Consider the following 20,558-nt stretch of genomic DNA (forward strand, 5'->3'; position numbering starts at 1 on the left):
TAATGACCGTTTGCACTCTTTCTGAATGATACCTTTGACATCCTCCCACAAGTCATCTGGTCTTCGCTCATTAGTGTTCAAGGCCTCAAACCTGTTCCTGAGATGATTCTGAAATTCAGGTGGTATGAAATCAGTCCTATGAAATTTTTATTTTATACGGGTTTGCTTACGAACTTTATATACATTGTTTTTCACACCGGATCTTTCCCATTTCCTTTACCCCTCTCTCCCGCTACCTATCAAGTTGTGCAACCCTGTGATTACACCCCTGTGCATCCTCACGCTTGTTTTCCTGCCCTCCCCTCCTTGGATTCTCATACAGGTTTTACTCGTTATCTTTCTATTTCTACGATAATGGTCTTATATTTGTCTTTAGGGACCTGAGTTAGTTCAGTTAGCATAATGCTCTCCAGTCCATCCCAAGTTAAGTAGTGGTTTTCAAAATCTTTGTTCATGCATGCTGCATAGTATTCCATTATATGAATCTACCACAATTTTTAGATCCATTTGATTGTTGTTGGACATTTAGGCTGTTTCCATGTTCTTGAGATGGCGAATAATGGTGCTATGAACATTGGTGTACAAATCTCCATTTGTGCCTCAGTTCTCATTTTCGGAAAATATATCCCAAGCAGTGGAATAGCTGGATCATATGGAATGTCTATGTTCAGCTTTTTGACGAAATGCAAACTGGCTTCCAGAGTAGTTGTATTAGGTGTATTTTTTTTTTTAGAGATGTCTACCAGATCACATTGGCTAATTGGTGTTGATCTTCTATGCTTTTAGTGAGACTCTAATATTCTGTCCTTCAGGGAAAGTTAAATATTGCCCATCTTTACCCTCGTTTCTATGTTATTTCTGTTGTAGACAACATATTTATAGGTCATATTTTTTTATCCATTGATACTGCTTTTCCCCATACGTGATTCTCATGCTTTCTTCATTTTTCTCCTTTTTTGTTATTCTAAAACAAGTTCTTTTATTGAGGGCTTTTTTACCCCTTCATTTTTCTAATTTTGTTTCATTTTCTTCAGTTCTGATGTGTAAGAATTCCAATGTCGTAACTATTTCTAATATTTTAGTCATAATCTAAATTTTAATTTGTTCTAAAGTAACTTAAAATTTTACATTCTTTTTAGCATTTTCCTTTGAATTTTAAAGAAAAAATTCTACATCCATTTTTGTGTATTAGACCTTTAAGTCAGTTTATTTTAGAAAACGAACTATAATTGTTTGGAATTTCTTACTTAAAAATTCTAATAGGAGTTTTTTATTTCAAAAATTTATTTGAAATTGAGCATCTTTTTATTTTGTCCTGCTTGGTTTTTTGTTTGTTTCTTTTTTTACACTGTCTCTGATATTAAACTGTTGCCCTTTAGTGTATTTTGTACTTAGAAATGTAGTTTCTAATGCCATTTGCTAATTTTGCATTTCTTAATATTTCACGTTCGTTCCCGTCGTGAATAGAGGATGTAGATGTGTGTGCTTTATGTTTGCAATTCTTTAGAAGTGATTAGTCTGATTGTGCTTTGCAATCTTTCATCAATCAGGTGGAGCAGGAGCAGTCCTTTTGTCTTGAATGATGGATGGACATTCAGGAAGTGTATATGTCGCTGGACATTACTGTCTCTTTTAAGATTTGACTAATGAAAAAAGGGACACAAGGAGGATAAAAACAATAAGGGAAAACACCTCAACACTTTATAACAAATCACATCTTAATAAAAACAAACAGGATAGTATAATAAACGACTGAGAAGTATACATTGGATAGTAGAATTAGAATATATTACAGGAAAGGAAAAATGGAGAGAGAATGACAAGGTGAAAGAAAAATGAAAGAGAATACAAGATCGTTCTGTATATGAAACATGAAAAATTTAAAACAGCAGAATAAAAACACTCTAGTACTTCTGTTCATTGTTTCCACGTTTGAACCAAGTTATATCTGAACTACCAGTAGGTATCCAGAGGATCTAAGTTCCGTAGGAGCAGATTATGTTTCTTTTTCCTGGAGTTACTAGTGGGTTTGAACTAGGTGCCTCAGAGTTGACAGTGCAACTCCATATTCACTAGGCCATTTATTGTTAGGTGGTGTTTAATTGATGATTGTGTTCCCATGGACAGTAGATTTGAACCTTGCCCTATTTAGTGAAATCTTCAAACATACTTGAGGCTGTTTTTACAGTCACTTGGGTTAGTTCATGTTCTTTAGGGTTGTCCTCTCTTTTGGTGACCTTTCTAAGTGTTATGTCCCTTTTCATGGACTAGCCCTTCCTACAACCATACCCAAAGTATGTCAGGCAAAATTTTCTGTCGTGATGGTTCAAATTCTCCACCAGCTCTTTGAGGAAAAAAATGTTCATTCTCCATCTGAGTGATGTACAGTATTCTAACTCATTAGAAGGTCAGCCCTTTGTTCGTTCCAACTGAGTTATTGCACCTTTCCTTCATTATATCTTAGGATAAAAGTCGACTTTATATGGTTTTCATATTCACATGATTTTCAGATAACATTATAGAAAATTTTAATGTAAATATTGTCATTTCTCCTACAGAATATATATAGATGTATATAAATTTTACTCTGACTTATTTACAAAGTTTGAATAAATTGTTTTCTCACAACATCTTTCCCCTTTCCTTCACCCTAACCACCCATTGATTTTGTTTGTGAGTATGCCTGAGAGATTTGTGTTAATATTTTACAAGGCAAATAGGTTTTCGTTCAGATTTTCACTTCTAATTTGTTTCTTCACATAATTTTTAGTCTCCAAAATATAAGTTTTCTCCTCACTTCCTCCCTGTAATTCTGATTATTCTGAATTGTTATATTCTTCTCTGCAGTTTGGCCGTACCATTGTCTAAATGCTGTGGCTTTTAACTTTGTGTTTAACTCATTCTTATGAGTGAGTGATTCCCTCATTTTCCTATACTCTATTCCCCTTATTCTGGTGTGATCCCTTTAAACATAGTCATTCATGGTAGCCAGGCACCATCTAGTTTTTCTGATTGCTTTGTTATAAAAGTTGAGGTTCCTTTGGTCACTAATTTTTTGTGTACATCTTTGTTTTGAGAGAAACCAATAGTTCCATGGCTGCTTACTCAGTTTCTATTCAGTAAAGTAGAATGTCAAACACTGACTTCGGGCTTATAGTGTAGATGGTTTTAATGATTGCTAACACTGTGGCCTCAGACTAACAGCTCTCTTCCTCCAGATTCTTTGTTTTGCTTCAAAGTTTATTCAGCTGTGCCCCCTGTTGGCTCTCCTATACACTTAGATATATAAATATAGTAATGTTATCTTCCAAACTCTTAATGTATGATCATGAGTGTAGTGTTTTTCACCAATCAGGAAAGACCAGATGAGCTGTGGTAGGATATAAAGAGTGTCATCCGTGTACAATGCAAAAGAACATTACAAAGGGAGACGAGGAAGAAAAGACCAAAATGAATGTCAGAAGAGACTCTGAATATTGCCCTAAAATGCCTAGAAGCTAAAGCAAATGGAAGAAATTAAGAAAATGACCAGAAGATTTCATAGAGCAGCATGGGAAGACAAAACAAAGTATTATAACAAAATTTTCAAAGAGCTGCAGTCAGAAAATCACAGGGGTTGAACTCACTCATGATTTCTTAATGTCAAGGAACTGGAGAACAAATTCAGACCTTGAGTTGCAATATTTAAGTATGCTATGATCAGAATATTGAATGATCTATGAAGCATTAAATGAAGATTAAAGTATACAGAGTCACTGTATCAAAAGGAATTGGCTGACACAGAAAAATTTTGTGAAACAACATATGACCAAGAGCCTGTGGTGATGAGGGAAGAAGATCATGTTGCTCTGAACGTATTTGCTAAATCGTGGTCTCAGGAGTTGACGGCATGGCAATTAACATATTTCAAGAAACAGATGCTGCCTGAGATGCAATCACCAGGTTGTGTCAAGAAATCTGGAGGACAACCACCTGGCCAATTGACTGGAAGTGATCTGTATTTGTTCTCATTCCAAAGAACAGTGACACGACAGAGTGGAGAAATTATGGAACCATATGATGGATAGCATATGTAAGCAAGATTCTTCTGAAAATTATCCAAAAACAACTAGAACAGCACATCATCAGAGAACTGCCTGATATTCAAGCTGGTTTTAGAAAATGTTGTGGTACTAGGGTTATTATAGCTAATGTTAGAAGGATCGTGGCTGAAAGCAGTGTGTCAGAGGAATGCCTATCTGTGTTTCCTTGATTCTGCAAAGGCATTTGACTATGTAATCATAATAAACTGTGGCTGACTCTGAGAAGAATGGACATCCCAGAACACTTGATTGTGTTCATGTGAAACCTATACATGGACCAAAAGGCAGTCATCAGAACAGAGCAAGTAAACACTGCATGGGCTAAAATTGAGAAGGGTATATGTCCAAGAAGTGTTTATATGTGGAACAGATTATCTAGGAGGCAGGGCTCTATGAGGAAGAATTCTATATCAAGATTGGAGGAAGACTTATGCACAACCTGCATTATGCTGGTGACACAATCTTTTATTTTTCTGAAAGTGAGGAGGACATTAAGCGATTGTGGTAGAAGGTCAAGGATTGTAGCCTTCAATATGGATTGAAGCTCAACATCAAGAAAACAAAGATTCTTACTTCTAAGTCGATTGGCAGCATCATGATAAATGGTGAAGCGATTGAGATTGTTAACAGCTTCATTTTGCCTGTCTCCAAAATCAACACTCTTGGTATCAGTAGCCAGGACATCAAAAGACAAGTTACTTTGGGAAAGTCAGCTGTCAGGAACATATCCAGAGTACTAAGGAGCAGCGATGTCTGTTTGGAGACTAAGGTGTGCCTAATCCAGGACATTGTCTTTGAAATTACTTGCTATGTGTCAGAAAGCTGGAGAATTATTGAGAAGGAGATATGAAGATATGAGATAGAAGGAGAAATGGTGCATTTTAGCTGTTGTGCTGGAGAACAGTATTGAATATACAATGGACTGGTAGGAGAACAAACAAGTTCGTCCTATAGAGGGTGAAACCAGGCTGTTCCTTGGAGGCAAGGATTCTGAGGTTCCCTCTCACCTACTTTGGGTATGTTGCAAGGAGGGACTAGTCCTTGCAGAGGGAATTCATGCTTGGGAGGGTGGAGGAGAGAGCACAGGTGTGGAAAACCCTAGATGAGATTGCTTGACTTGGTGACTGGGATAATGAGGGTAGATGTGTTGGAGATCATAATGTTGGCTGAAGATATAGCAGGGTTCAGAGTTCTTGTATATACAGTTTCTATGAGTTGTGACTGGACAGCACGTAACAACAACAAGAACATTTAGTCTTTTTTAACTATTTCCTTTTGGAAGCAGGAGTGACTTCCACTTCCTAAATAACATGCTTCCGGAAACTCTATGAACTTTGATAAATTTCAGTGGTTGTGGAGGGGCTTCAGGCCTTTTGTTCATGGTGTCATACACTACTCAGGGCAATCAACAACGAAAACAACTACCTCTTTCTGTTTTCTCTTTGTTTAGTGATTATTGTGCTGATATGATATGATATGTAAAGGCCACCTAGGGATAACTATGTGACCTTTACCAACTTTATAGGAGAACTCTCCCAGTCAACAACATCAACAACACCAAACTATTTTCCATGAGGTCAGCCATGTCCTCCTCACTCTTGAACCACTTTTTGTTCATTCAAGATCCAGTCTTACTGCTTTAGGGGGAGTGAAATCTGATGTCATGGTTCACAAACCACACAAAACCATATTAGGGATATTAAATGCTTTAGTTGATGTTGGCAGGAAGATGTAATCACTAAGTCAGGAAAGTTTCTGAAATATGCTCTCAGGCACATCAGCCTTGATACTTGTACTTTTAGCCCACTGTAAATAAGGTCACAGTCATGCCAATTATTACTCTTCCCTCAAGTACTCTTTTCTCAGATTTTCTTACTTTGGGAAAAGGCTCTTAGCCAAGGATCTTCTCTGTCTCACACTGGGTCTCTAGTTCTGTGCTGTGATTGTTTTGGCTGCTGTACACCATGTACATCATGATCTGACTGATATAAGACTCGTCCCAAAGGATTCACCGTATTCTCTTCTTTTTTCTTGATCAATTTCTCAAATACATCAGCTTGATCAGCTCAGTTCAGTAGGGAGACTAGACAGTCTTTTTTCTGATAGACTTATGTAACCTATTCACATATTTCTACCAAGACATATGGAATAATTAGCCATAAATAGCTAGGGAGGGATGCTTTTGACATTTCCTCAGTCCTCACGGTTATTGACAATTTATTATGCTCCTCAAAGTCATAGGCCCTTACATACAGGTTTATTATTGAAAAGAGCTGTGAAAGAATGAGAAGTAAACAGCAAATTTAAGTGTTTAATTCCAATCTTGTTGGATGTCATATGTAAAATCTTGAATGATCCAAGAATTGTCAAAAGAATATGAGCTAATACAGAGAGTCACTGTTTCTGTAAGAATTACATGACAGAGATCCATTTTATGAAGTAGCATATGAACAAGGAAGATGTTTATTTAAACTGAAGGCATTGGCTGTAATTAAGGCTATAGGAATTGTTGGATACCTGTTGACTTGGTTCAAGTAAGAGATGCAGCCCTGTACTTGATTACCAGTTCATGTCAAGAAATTTGGAATACAACCACTTGGGCAACTGAGTGGAAGAGATCACTATAGTAGAAGAGGTCACTGTAAAAAATGTCATAAATATCTCTTGCAAATAAAATCTTGCTGAAGATTATCCTTGCAGAGAACTGCTATAAATGTGCACTAGATTTAGAAGAGCCCATGGCATGGAGGATGTCATTGCTAATGTCAGATGGATCTTGGCTGAAAGCAGAAAATACCAGGAGAATGTCTTATTTATGTTTTATTGATTATACAAAGACATTTTACTTTGTGGACAATAACATTTTACAGCTGACATTGAGAAGAATGAGAATTACAGAATACTTAATTATTCTCATGTAAAACCTATCCCCAGACTAAAATGATGATGTGAAAACATAGAGGAACCAAGAAATATGTGTCAAGGCTGTATCCTTTTCCTATACCTATTCAATCTTTATGCAGACTAAATTATTTAAGAAATTGGGTTTTATAGAGAAGAATGTGATATTAGGATCTTAGGAAGTTATCAATAACTTATGCATATGACAGGATCTCGCATGCTGAAAGCAAAAAAGTCTTGAAGCACTTGCTATAGGAGCTGAAAGGCTGCAGTATTCTATAATGTGAAAATCTTAATTTTAAGAAAACAATCTTAACCACTGGACCATTAGACACCATCGTGACAATGAGAAGATTGAAGTTGTTAAAGATTTTGTCTTACATCTACAATCAGCATACTTGGTACCAACAGTCATATATCAGTGGTGTTTAATGTTAAAAAACCAAATGTATTATAATGATTTTATGAAACTGAACGAAAGAATGTTTCCAACACGATGTACATAAATGTAACACAATGTATACGAAATCTGTATACAAACCAATATAAAATTTATTAATAATTAAAGGCGTTGAATTCAGAGAATTTACTGTCATAGATCTCTCCTTGATGTTGAGCAACATTAATGTCAGTTTAAAGACTTAACGTGCTCCTATTGCCATGGTCTTTTCAGTTACTTGCTCTGTATATGAAAGTTTTACAGTGACTGGATGACAGCTTCAGTTTGCTTGGCTCCACAATGAACACTCTTGGTACCAGCAGTCAGAAAATTAAAAGACAATTGCATTGGGAAAGTCAGCTGTTAGAGACCTCTCCAAAGTACAGAAGAACAATGATGTCAGTCTGGAGACTAAAGTGCACCTAATTTAAGTCTTGCAATTACTTTCTATGCAGCAGAAAGCTGGACTAGGGATGATAGAGGGAGAATTGATGCATTTTAGCTGTGATGCTGGAGAACAGTATCAAACAGACCATGGACTGCTAGGAACACAAACAAGTTCATTCTAGAAGGGTTAAACCATGCTGCTCCTTTGAGGCAAGGATTCTGAAGCTTTGTGTGACATACTTTGGACATGTTGCAAGGAGGGACCAATCCTTGGAGAGGATGCTTACGAGGATGGAAGTTGAAAGAGAGGAAGATCCTTGATGAGATGGATTGATTTAGTGACTAGGCTTAATAGTGGTAGGTGTGTCAGATACAATTAGCCGAGTATAGAGTATGATATAGGAGTGCTGTACATAGGGTCGTTATGAGTTGCAGATGACTTGAGGGCACACAACAACAACAACAACATGGATGATTGATGAAAAATCGATACCATAGTGGGTGTGTTGGATCAGAGTACTGAATTATCTCATGAACTGCTTGAACAACCAACAAATATTTCTTCAATCATGTGCAAACAGGGTGCTCCTTTGAGGCAAAGATGATGCAGTTTCATCTCCTATTCTCTGGGCACATTGTTAAGAGGTTTCTTTCTTTGGGAAAAAGACATCATATTTGGAAAGGTGCAGTGGTCAGCAAATGAGAGGAACATCCTCAATAAGATGCATCAATACAGTGATTGTAGCTAGGGGCTTGAATGGATTAGCTATAGTGAAGATGACTAGAATAGGGCAGAGTTCATATCCATTGTACATAGGTTGGCTGTGATTACTCACCATTTAAAAATAACAACAGTAGTTCTTTACAGAGAAGGATCAGCTGTCTATTTCTGTGTGATTTCTTACCTTAGAAATTAAATGGAACGTCAGCGATTAGCTGCTTCCATCTGTATGTCAGGGAGTCTCAGAAGACTATTGTAACAAAGCTCCAAAACAGCAACTCAGGTTATTTGGATTACAGTATAAAGTATTTACCTTTGTTTACATCCTTAGAATTTACAGTTGTAATTGATTGCCTATTTTATACTCAGCCCCTAGTCTAATTTTAGCTGCTGATACTAATCTTCTGTGATACTAATTTTCTCAATCCTCCCTTCACACAGATGTAGTTAATTGGATTCCCATGTCATCTAACATTTCAAATCCGTGAGGATAATTGATGCCTATACTTTAAAAAAAATATTTTCCCAGGAGTATTCTGTACACTTTTGTTACAGTACTCTTGTCTGAGCTGTTATTGCCCAATGTTTATTCCTAGTCTGTAGGTTTTCTTTTCATCCTGTTGGGAAAAGTATTTGTTGCGCACGGGGATAAATCTTTAGAAAGTCCACAAGAAAAAGACTACTAACCCAATTACAAAATGGGCAAAAGGCATTAAAAGAATTTTCACAGATGGAGATATATTCTAGGCCAACAGACATTTGAAGAAATGTTTAAAGTGAAGCTAAAGAAAATAAAATGCTTAAGAACCAAAATTTGACTTTGAATCTATCCCACATGAATTAAAAAACAATCTCTGGAACAGGTGTGAGTCATTGGATACTATTGAACAAATGCCAGATGAGCTGTGTGGGAGTACATAAAAATTATCCATTAAGAATGCAAAAGGCCATTCCAGAGACCAATGAGGATGAAAAGACTGAAATGAATGTTCGTACAGACTCTGAATATTGTCCTAGAGCACTGAGAAGTCAACACAAAGGGAAGAAATCAAGAGATTAAGAAGCTGAACAGATTATTTCAAGGAGCAGCTCAGGAATACAGAGTAAAGTATTATAATGAAATATGCAAAGAATTGGAGTCAGAGAATCAAAACAGCTGAACTCTCTTGGCATCTCTAAACTAATGGAACCTAAGAATTCTAGCGTCAAGTAGCAATACTTAAGGATTCTATGGGTAGAATATTGAATGATCCAAGATTAAAAGTATTAAAGTAGATGGAAGTACTCAGGGTCATTGTACCACTAAACATTGGCTGACAGAAAAATTTCATGAAACAGCATATGATCAAGAGCCAATGGTGATGAAGGGGGAAGTTCAAGCTACTCTGAAGAATCTGAAGAAATTGGTAAAAAAACAAGGCCCAAGGAATTGATGGAATACCAATGAAGTATTTAAAAAAACCATGTGTAGACCTGGAAGTATTCACCAGATTGTGCCCTGAAATCTAGAGGATAACCATCTGGCCAACGGACTGAAAGAGAGCCATATTTATTCCTGTTATAAAAAAAGCTTATCTGATAGTGTGATAATTATTGAACAATATCACATGCTAGTGAAATCATGCTGAAGATCATCCAAAAATGACAGGAACAGTTAATTGATAGAGACCTACTAGAAATACAAGCCGATTGAAAAGAGACTGTGGCACAAGGGACGTCAGTGACAATGTCAGATCTTGGCCAGTAGTAGAGAGTACTAGAGGAATGTCTGTCTTTGTTTCATTGACTATACGAAGGTATTTGACTGAGTGGATCACAACAAACTGTGGCTAACATTGAGAAGAATGGGAATCCCAGAACATATGATTATGCTCATTCGAAACTAATACTTGGACCACAAGACAATTGTCTAATTAGTGCAAACAAACACTGAGAATATTTGTACCTATTTAACATAATAGCCTAAATTATAATAGCACAATATGTGCATTCATACATAATGCATGCACAAACAACTCATCATATATATTTGTGATCATGTACTTTCTTTTAAATTAGGAATTTGGGATTTTTTTTCTATTTTAAGATAATTTAGTAATTTTCTTATGCTTTTATGTCTGTAGTTCTCAGATTTCTCTCTTTTATAACATATTTACAGTGTTTTTAGTGTAGATCCTTTTGACATCAGGCTAGAATATTCTTGCAAATTCTTTGTATATTGTTTTTATGTGCCGTTGAGTCTACTAGGACTCAGCTACCCTATGTACAGTAACTCTCAACAATCCATGGTATGTTCAGTGTTTTTCTCCGTCACCACAAAGACATCAATTCTTCTCTGTCATCCTTGGTTATTGTCTAGCTGTCTGTTGCATAGCATGTATTTGTGAGGACTGTGGCCTGGATCAGGTGTACCTTAGTCTGTAGACTGATATCCTTGCTCTTCAGCACTCTGGAGAGGTCCAACAACAGATTTTCCTTCCTAAAGCAGTTCATCTTTTGGTTTCTTGAATGCTTGTTCCATGAGTCTTGTTTTTTAAATTAAGCATGTGAGTGTTTTCCATCTGTCACGATACTGCCAGTTGGTTCGTGGTGAGAATCTGTATTGTATTTTATTATAGTATCCTGGTTGCATGTTTGATCAATTTCTGACTGTGAAAGTTGGTAGAAATCAACTGTTTCCTCTTTTTTTGCTCTGGTTTTTGGTGAGTGTATTTGAATGATGGTGATATTGAGAGATCTTACTTGTATGTGTATGGATATTATCCTTCCACTCACAACATTGTATTTCAAGATGAAATGATCTTTTTAACTATGAATGCACACTCATTTTTCCTGACCCTTTCATTTCTGGCATAGTATATCATATTGATTGTCTGATTCAGAATGTCCTATGCTAACCCATCCATTTCACCAATGCCTAGTATGTCAATATTTTTGCATTCCATTTTTCTCTTGTTTTTGTTATGTGCCATAGAGGCGCCTGTGACTCATAGCGATCTTATGTACAACAGCCCTAAAACCTGCTCTGTCCTGTGCCAATCTTACTGTCTCTGACACACATACCTCATTACCCTAGTCACTGAATCAGTCTATCTCATTGAGGGTCTTCCTGTCCTGCGCTGTTCCTCTGCCCTCCCAAGCATGATGTCCCACTCCAAGAACTGGTCCCTCCTTGTAACATATCCAAAGTATGTCGGACAAAGCTTCAGAATTCTTGCCTCCAAGGAGCAACCTGGAATAACTTGTTTGTTCTCCTTGCAGTCCATGATAATATTCAGTAATCTTCTCTAGCACCACAGCTCAAAGGCATCAATTCTCCTATCCTCCCTAGTCATTGTTCAGCTCTCGTGACATATAGCAAGTGATTGCAAAGACCATGGCCTGTATCAGGCGCACCTTAGTCTCCAGACTGTATCAGATTCATCTACATTCATGCTTCTCACAATCCAAGTTCTAATAGCTAGCGTCTGCTTGAAATCGTTCCTATTTCTTTGTGATTGCTGACCTAAGGACTCATCCTCAGGTGCCATATCTGCTAGTCTAAGTGTGCCCTATTTAGCATAGGATTTTCAAAGACCTGTTATTTCTAAGCGTGTGGCCAGTCCTTCTTTCTATTCTGCCTCAATTTAGATGTCCAACTTTAGAGTAATATCTGGTAGAAAAGCATTTTACCCCGAAGTATTCATTTCCCGCTCACCTCCACCCCACTCTGCTGTCTATGTTTTGGTTCCACCCCTGCCCTACTCTTCCATCATCCACTTCCTTTAGTATCCACTTCTGTCCCTCCCCTTCCTACTCTCACCAGGCCTTGTCAGCAGTCCTTCCACCTCCCCCAGCCAACCCCAGATTTTATGGGTCAGGTGTTGAGGCTGAAAGTCACCAATCTCTCGTGAAACTGCTGCCCACTACAGCTCTGATCTCTTGACTTGTCTCTGCCTCCTGCCACTCACAAAGTTGCTACCTATTTATTGGTCCTTTTCTCAAGTCTTGGCTGACCAGCAGCAGTGATGCTGCATGCCTAGAGCTGTCATCGATGCTGATGGTGCATTGCTTTTATAGAACTTTTACATCATCCTTACACCTATATTATATATTGATCTTATCCTGTTCTTAATTATAGTAGCCCAAATGTCCTTGCTCATGTATCAAAAATATCTTCTAGGAGAAATAGCCCTGTTTGTGGTTTAGAGTCACCTGTCTGCATTTTTATGTTGATGTCATAATTTATTTTGAATTATGAGTTGACCCTGGTTTTTTCGTTCCAACTGTATTTCATTATATTGAAAAGATCTAGTATGAGAATTAGTACTGCCATTTCCACAGCAAGTTAGAATCATAGGAATTGTTTTAATTTTACAAAATGTAAATCATTTACTTTTTTCTGGCCTTATCATTAAAGATTGGATGTATAGTATGAGATTAAACATGTAGAACTGTCTATGTAAAATTGACATTAATCTGGTGAAGCTCACAGACTTGGGCTCGCCGAGTGGTGCCAGGCCTTCATGAGGGAGGCACTGGGGTGCCAGCCAGGTAGGGCTGCTCTGCTGTCCGGGGTCCCGTGGCCCCTGCAGCCGCACTTCCTCCCTCATCCTCTCAGTCAGCATGACCAAAATTGTCCTTTTCCTCAGGCGCCGGGCACTGAGTGGAAAACTAAGCCAAATGCTCTGCCTTCTCCAGTTTGGGTTCCAGAGAGGTGTCAAGTACTCGGTGTGTCCGACGGAGGCTAGACTAAGGAGCATTGAAGGCTCCAGAATGAGGCTTTTCTCCCAGCAGAGGATGACTATTGAATCAGGCTTCTACGAAGTGAGATAATTAGCCACATGGGAAAGGAAGGAAAAAACATTCTAGAAAGAGCATTCCAGATAAAGGAAGCAGCCAGGAGTTAGGGCTGGAGTGAGAGTAATAGGAAAGATGCAGAAGGAACCCTGGTGGCACTGTAGTTAAGCTCTAAGAAAGAGGGAGTTGGAACCTAACTAGCAGCTCTGTGGGAGAACAACCAGCTTCTTTGCAGCCAAAGAATAGCTTGTGGGGCCTTTGGGGTCACCTCCATTACATCTGACAACCATTACCTGACTCTAGCACCACTGGAGGGTGCTGTAGGTGCCCCATGGCTTTTCCAAAGCTGGATGGCGTCAGAGGAACATACTTCCACATCTTTCTGTCACAGGCAGTTAGTGGGTTGGAACCCCTATTCCATCAACAGCTGAGTTCTTTAACTGCCACATCACCAGGAACAGTTCATCTGAAAACAACATGATGGCTCAACAGTCTAAGCAACAGCCAGGCAACAAGACTCGTGGAAGTGTTCTCTGCCTGCTGTCTCTTCAAACCTCAGAGCAGCTCAGCAAGTGTACACTCTTGTTGCTGCTGTTAGGTGGTTCCAACTCGCTACTGCCCTACTCATGACAACAGGAACCCCTGCCTGGTCCTGGTCCATCATCACAATTAGTGCTTTTCTTAAGCCCATTGTTATAATCATTGCTAGTCCATCTCATTGAAGATCTTCTTGTTTTCCCACTTGACTATGCAAAATATTCTGCTCCAGAGACTTGTCCAATGTATGTGAAATGAAGTTCCACCATCCTCACTGCTGAGTTTTTTTATTAATTTTAATGAAAGTTTACAGAAACTTTGGATTTCCATTTCATTCATTATTGCATTTTTCTCCCTGCCCAGCCTCCTCTCCAGTTCACTCTTCTCTTTGAAAAATAAAAGAAAAATTCTTTCATTGCTGTACCCCCCCCAAAAAAAAATTGACATTTCATCATTGCTTTTAGGATTTTCTGTGAACTTGACTGCCAACTTTTTGTTTCTAGGTGATAGAAATTGAAGATGCTTCGCCCACCAAGTGTCCAATAACAACTAAATTGGTTTTAGATGAAGATGAGGAAACAAAAGAACCTTTAGTTCAAGTTCATAGAAATATGGTTATCAAATTGAAACCCCATCAAGTGGATGGTAAGAAATTATTAGATATATAAATCATGTTTAATTAAATTTTACTAAAATTTCGTGTCTACTCTGTCACTTACATTCTCTAAAGTACTGGTGGTAACAGTAAGGAAAGTCACAGTTTCTGCCCTCTTAAAGCTAGATCAATGGGATTGAAAGGGATAAGAATTGAATTGTTATAGAACAAAATATAATTTTTAAATGTAAAGGAAATGTTACTTGCAAAAGTGTATGTATGCCAAGTGTCTTTTATCTATTTATACTCTTCTTTAATGGGGCAGTGTAGGTGATATAGTAGGTACAGATGCTATTCCATTGTTGTCAAGTATGTCTTACTTCTTAGATTCATTGTAGTACAAAGTAAAACTCTTCTGTAAAGATTCTAACGCTATAATCTTAGCACAGGCACCTTCTCACAACTTTCTCCAATAAAGAAGCTGATGGTTTTAAACAGCTGACCTTCTGGGCAGCCAGCATTTTACTATTATGTTATTTCAGCATATTTCAGATATGCTTTTAATAGTTATGCTACATTGGTGATAGAAAATACAAACCTCTTCATACCTTCTGTTTTAGTAACAGGAGGTGTAAAAAATTAATTTTATTATCTCTGAATGAGTGCATAAGAATGTTATAAGGTTTTTATTGCTTTGCTACAGTGCCCTCTTTATTCCTTGAACATAAATAGGAATTATAAATCATCTTGAGACTTTTTTGGATTCCTTTATTAATGCGTTGCCGCACACTTTTTAAATTGACGACCAGGCTTAGAAACACATTAGCCGTCATTTGTGGCAACATGTTAAGGCATATTTCATAGGAATTTATTCCACCATTGAATGAAGTTTATATTTCAGGATATTCATAGACAGCTATCTTTGGGCCATGCCACATCGTAGAGAAGATTTGGTATGAAAGTCACATTGCTTTTTTGTATTTATGATCACTGATTTCTAATTAATTTTGTGCAGGAAACCTGGGGGAAAACCCAGAAAAAACATTTTCATTTAATAAGTTCTATAGCTTTTAAGTTCTTATTTCACTCTGATTCTCAGAAATGTTTTCATGAAGAAAGATTACCCCCCCAAAATCTTGTACCTTTACATTCAGCAATTCAATATCTGTCATTTTTAGGTGTTCAGTTTATGTGGGATTGCTGCTGTGAGTCTGTTAAGAAAACCAAAAAATCTCCAGGTTCAGGATGCATTCTTGCCCATTGCATGGGGCTCGGTAAGACTTTGCAGGTAAGAACTAACTAATGTGAAGGAGTTCTTTTTTTATATATTTCTTAATTCAAGAAGTTTATATTGAAATCTTTTATATCCCATGCATTGTTGTGAGGTTTGTAGATAAAGTAAGAAAACATTTAATTATAAGATCTGCCATATTTTAGTGGGAACAAACACATTAAGTAAAATAAAGTGAAAAACTAAGCATTGAAAGGTAACTAGTGAAGGCTTCACTTTAATAGATTATATTTGCATTGAGATCCTAAATCAAGTCAGTGATTTTATATGCAGAGGCAACAATTAGTGCAAGGACTGACATCAAATAATTTTTTTTGATAACTTTTAGAAGTCTAATGTGATGTTATAATAATATAATGTATTTTTCACCATTAAAATTATTTTTTATGGTAGGACTTCCAATAATTATTACATTAATGAATATAAATCATAAAGTAATTATTGTAGGTAAATATGTCAGTACTTTGAAATGAAAGGTATCATGTAACATAGGTCTCTGTTTTTTGATAAATCTTTTATAGTGATTTAAAACAAAGTTTTGAAATCAAATTACAGTACCTATATTTTAATATTCTCATGTCTTCCCTGCAATTGTTATTTTCAGTTATCCTTCTATCCTCTTTCCTGACTTTTTGGTTCTGTCCTTGGTCAAATACTGCTGTGTTGACCTTTTGTGGTTGGGTATACTAAGAAGTGAGGGCTTTTCAATTATTATTGGTTACATTCTTGTCATTGTTGTTAGGTGCAGCAAGTTGACTAGACTCATTTTTACACTGTGAATGAAAAATCTTAACATTGAATCTTTAAGTCAGTGTGCCAGTCCCTTTTGTTCAAAGTCTTACTCTCCTTTCATGTTACTCTTTATCCAGCATGATGTCTGTTTCAAGGATTGTAGAAACTATTGAACAATATCATATACAAGCAAAATAGTGCTGAAGATCATTTAAAAACTGCTAGAACAGTACATAGATAGAGAACTTCCAGAAGTTCAAGCAGGATTTAGAAGAGGATGTGGCATTAGGGTTAGCATTGCTAATGCCAGATATATTCTTGTTGAAAATAGAGAATACCAGAAGTATGTCTATTTGTGCTTTATTGACTGTGCAAAGGTGTTTGACTGTGTGGAGTGTAATACGTTGTAGCTGACATTGAGAATTGGAGTCCCAGAGTACATATTAGTACACATGCAAAACTTATACCTGGACCAGGAAGCTATTGTGCGAACAGCACAAGGGAAGACTGCATGGCTTAAAATTAAGTAGAGTACACACCAGAGTTGTATTCTTTTTCCATACCTATTCAGTTTGTATGGTGAGCAAATTATTTGGGAAGCTGGACTTTATGAAGAGGAATGTGGCATCAGGATTGGAAGGAGACTCATCAGTAAATCTACGTTATGCAGATGACACAACCTTGCTTGCTGAAAGTAAGGAGAACTTAAAACTCTTGTTGCAGAAGATCAAAGAATATAGCCTTCAATATGGATTCCATCTCAATGTAAAGAAAACAAAGATTCTTACCACTGGACAGATAAGGCAACATAATGATAGATGGAGAAGAGATTCAAAATGTCATCAACTTCATCTTGTTTGGATCTACAGTTAACACCATTGGTGCCAGCAGTTAGGAAATAAAGAGATCTTGCAGTGGGAAAGTCTGCAGTTAGGTACCTCTCAAAATTACTGAGTAGTAATGATGGTAGTTTGAGGACTAAGGTGTGTCTGATTCAGGCCATAGTCTTTCTATCACTTGCTATGCATCTGGGAGCTGAATAGTGAATAAGAATGACAGAAAATGAATTGACATCTTTGATCTGTGGTGTTGGAGAAGAGGGCCAAAAGAAGAAACAGGTATGTGTTGGAGGTAGTGCAGCTGGAGTTGTCTTTGGAGGCAAAGATGAATATGCTTCCTCACATACTTCTGGTATGATGCTAGGAGGGTTCCTTGGAGAGGGACATGATGCTTGGAAGGGTAGAGGGTCAGTGAAGGAGAGAAAGAACCTTGACCAGGTGGATCAACACCCTGACAGACACAGTAGGCCCTAGTGTGTTAGGAAGTGTAAAGATGTCACAGGATAAGAGGGGGTTCAGATCTGTTGTTTATACGGTCACTTTGAGTTGTACTTGATTCAACAGCACCTACCGGCAGCAAAACTAAATGACTGTATTTTATGGTAGGCAGCATGAAAGTTATGTGGAGATCAGAGGAAACTAATAGCTATCTTTGAAGTGAAATAAGTTGATATTATTCATATTGATCATAGAATTATGGAGGTTTAAAGTTGAAAGAACGTTGTATATGTCTTGTCTCTTTACTTTGTCTATTGTGAAAGTTGATAATCTTTTTACTAACTTGTTTTCTTTAAAGCAATGCTGATTATTAAGTTAGTCTCTGGATTATGAAATTTTATGGACATTGAAATAAAGATGATATCTTTATCTTTTTTCTATTAGGTTGTAAGTTTTCTGCATACTGTTCTTTTGTGTGAGAAATTGGATTTCAGCACTGCCTTAGTGGTTTGTCCTCTTAATACTGCTTTGAATTGGATGAATGAATTTGAGAAATGGCAAGATGGATTAAGTGATGATGAGAAGCTTGAGGTATCATATGTTAAACTCTTTCTAGTACAAAATAGAGATTTATAAAGGAATATAGATTTTTTAAATAAATTTTCATAAGTCATTACAGAAGTGTTGTGTTTGTATATTCTTAGTAGCTACTTTATAAAACCTTATTTCTTACAAAAGGTCTCTGAATTAGCCACTGTGAAACGTCCTCAAGAGAGAAGCTACATGCTACAGCGATGGCAAGAAGAAGGTGGTGTCATGATTATAGGGTATGAAATGTATAGAAATCTTGCTCAAGGAAGAAATGTGAAAAGTAGAAAACTGAAAGAAATCTTTAACAAAGCTTTGGTTGACCCAGGTAAGTTTTTAATAAGTATTTAGATAAAGAAGCAAATTGATTTAAAAAAAAAAGTATGGGACGACTGGTACATTGCTGAATTTTGTTTATTATTCATTTTTTTTGCTGGTTTTGATTTTTTGTATTAGTTCATTAAGGTACAGTCACCCTTAATGATTCCAGCTCTTCAGAGTTTACCTTTTCAGTCTGTTAAGTGTTTGAGCAGGGGGTTGAGGGTGATGGTACAAGAGAGACTTTTTAAATAATTGGGAATATAGAAGGTAGTGAATTGTTTTATATTACAAGTATAAATTCTTCAAACATTGGCTCTTATTTGATAAGAAATATCTATACAGTCTGAAAATAATTTTCAAATCCTCTTTTATACTTGTGTCATTAGATGAATTGCTTCATGAATCCTTTCATGAATTTTCAGTATGGAGACTTAATTTTTGCAAATCCGTCAATCTTTATGATGTTAATCTGATGTGAGAGCCATGGACTTCATTCTTTGGGGCACATGGGAAAGTAGCAGGGTGGACTACACATAAAATTAAGCAAATTTTTATGGATGAAAATTGTTTTTTATTTGAGAGAAAGTTTACAAATCATGGTGATTTTAAATTAAACCATATACATTGTATGTTATAATATTGATAACAATTTATAGGATGATTAGTTTCAATACCTGATCAGCTCCTTATTGTATATTGTCTTTCCTTACATCCAACTTAATATATATTTTTTAATTCCAAACTCCCTCTGTTTTATTTTTATTTTTGTCTCATCTTAAATTTTATTTTAGTGAAGATTTATGAAGAGATGCTTTTCAGACTTTTCCTGTACACTTTCCTTCCTCCTTATCCCCTAGTGTTCTTTGTAAAACTTGTCCTGTTCCAGGCTATTAATTGTCATGTACGTAGTTTCTGATCATTTGTGTCCTTCGTTTGACCCATTCTACTGCTGTATTCATTACCTGACCATTCTTCCCTCCTTACACCCATGTCATATGCTTTTATTACAGTAGTTAACTTATGCAGTACTTGGTCCATTTTGACTGAGATATTTCACTCAGCATAGTATCTTCTAGATTCATCCATACTGTGTAGTGTTTCACAAGTTTATTATTTTTCAGTGCTGAGTTAAGTATTCTGTGAATGTACCATGGTTCTCGATCCATTCTATTCTTCATGGACACTTGAACTCTTGCCAAAACTATTGTATTTTACGATGTCACCAGCATTATATGACAGTTCATCCTCCCTACACACTCTTGTTAAGAATTTGCTATTTACTGACCTGTGGTATTTTGCTGTTGTTGCTGGAATGAGTTGAGAAACCTGTTTTTTTAAAAAATAATAAAAAGAATAGTAATAACAAGAATTATTATTATTATCATCATCATCTCTAATAGCTAATGAGAATTTCTTCATGTATTTTTTGGTCTTCTGATTGTGGTTTGTGTTTGTGTGTCTTTTTCTGGCTGAGATGGTAGGGTTTTCTAAATCTTCATATCTTTTTTAAGAAATAATAAACATAAGGATTTAGGTTTCAAGAGATCCCAATGTCCAGTTTTATTCTTATTTTGTAGTGTATTTATCTCAGTCTGAAAGTTTTTCTGAATATTGAACACTGTAAGTGAAGTTGCTGGTATTTGAAACACCAGTAGCATAGCTTGATGGACTATTGGGTAAGAATTTGTATTGCAGACCCAAAGACAAGCAGTTTGCATTACCATTTATCTGCAGGAGAAAGATTAGCATTCTCCTCCTGTGCCATTTACCATCTCTTAAAACATACTGGAAGTTCATCTGTGAATTGTTTGCAGCTTGGCAGCACTTATCAACAGCAACCACTGCCAGCCTGACAGCAAAATGAAAGCAGACCCAGTAAACGAGCTTGAATGATAAGCTGTGAATTTT

The 20,558-nt window shown here is 36.7% G+C and overlaps 1 protein-coding gene across 2 annotated transcripts in view; it reads left to right on the top strand.

Moving 5' to 3' along the window:
- ATRX (alpha thalassemia/mental retardation syndrome X-linked) overlaps window positions 1-20,558 on the top strand; it is a 301,403-nt gene that overhangs the window by 139,649 nt on the left and 141,196 nt on the right. For both annotated transcript variants that reach the window (XM_006902875.1, XM_006902876.1), the window contains 4 exons: window positions 14,350-14,491; window positions 15,620-15,729; window positions 18,186-18,332; window positions 18,480-18,657. In XM_006902875.1, coding sequence (XP_006902937.1) covers window positions 14,350-14,491; window positions 15,620-15,729; window positions 18,186-18,332; window positions 18,480-18,657 — 577 coding nt within the window. The remainder of the gene's footprint in view (window positions 1-14,349; window positions 14,492-15,619; window positions 15,730-18,185; window positions 18,333-18,479; window positions 18,658-20,558) is intronic.

The sequence above is a fragment of the Elephantulus edwardii genome, unplaced genomic scaffold, assembly GCF_000299155.1.
Source record: "Elephantulus edwardii isolate Elephantulus edwardi_28Jun2011 unplaced genomic scaffold, EleEdw1.0 scaffold00464, whole genome shotgun sequence".
Taxonomy (NCBI): domain Eukaryota; kingdom Metazoa; phylum Chordata; class Mammalia; order Macroscelidea; family Macroscelididae; genus Elephantulus; species Elephantulus edwardii.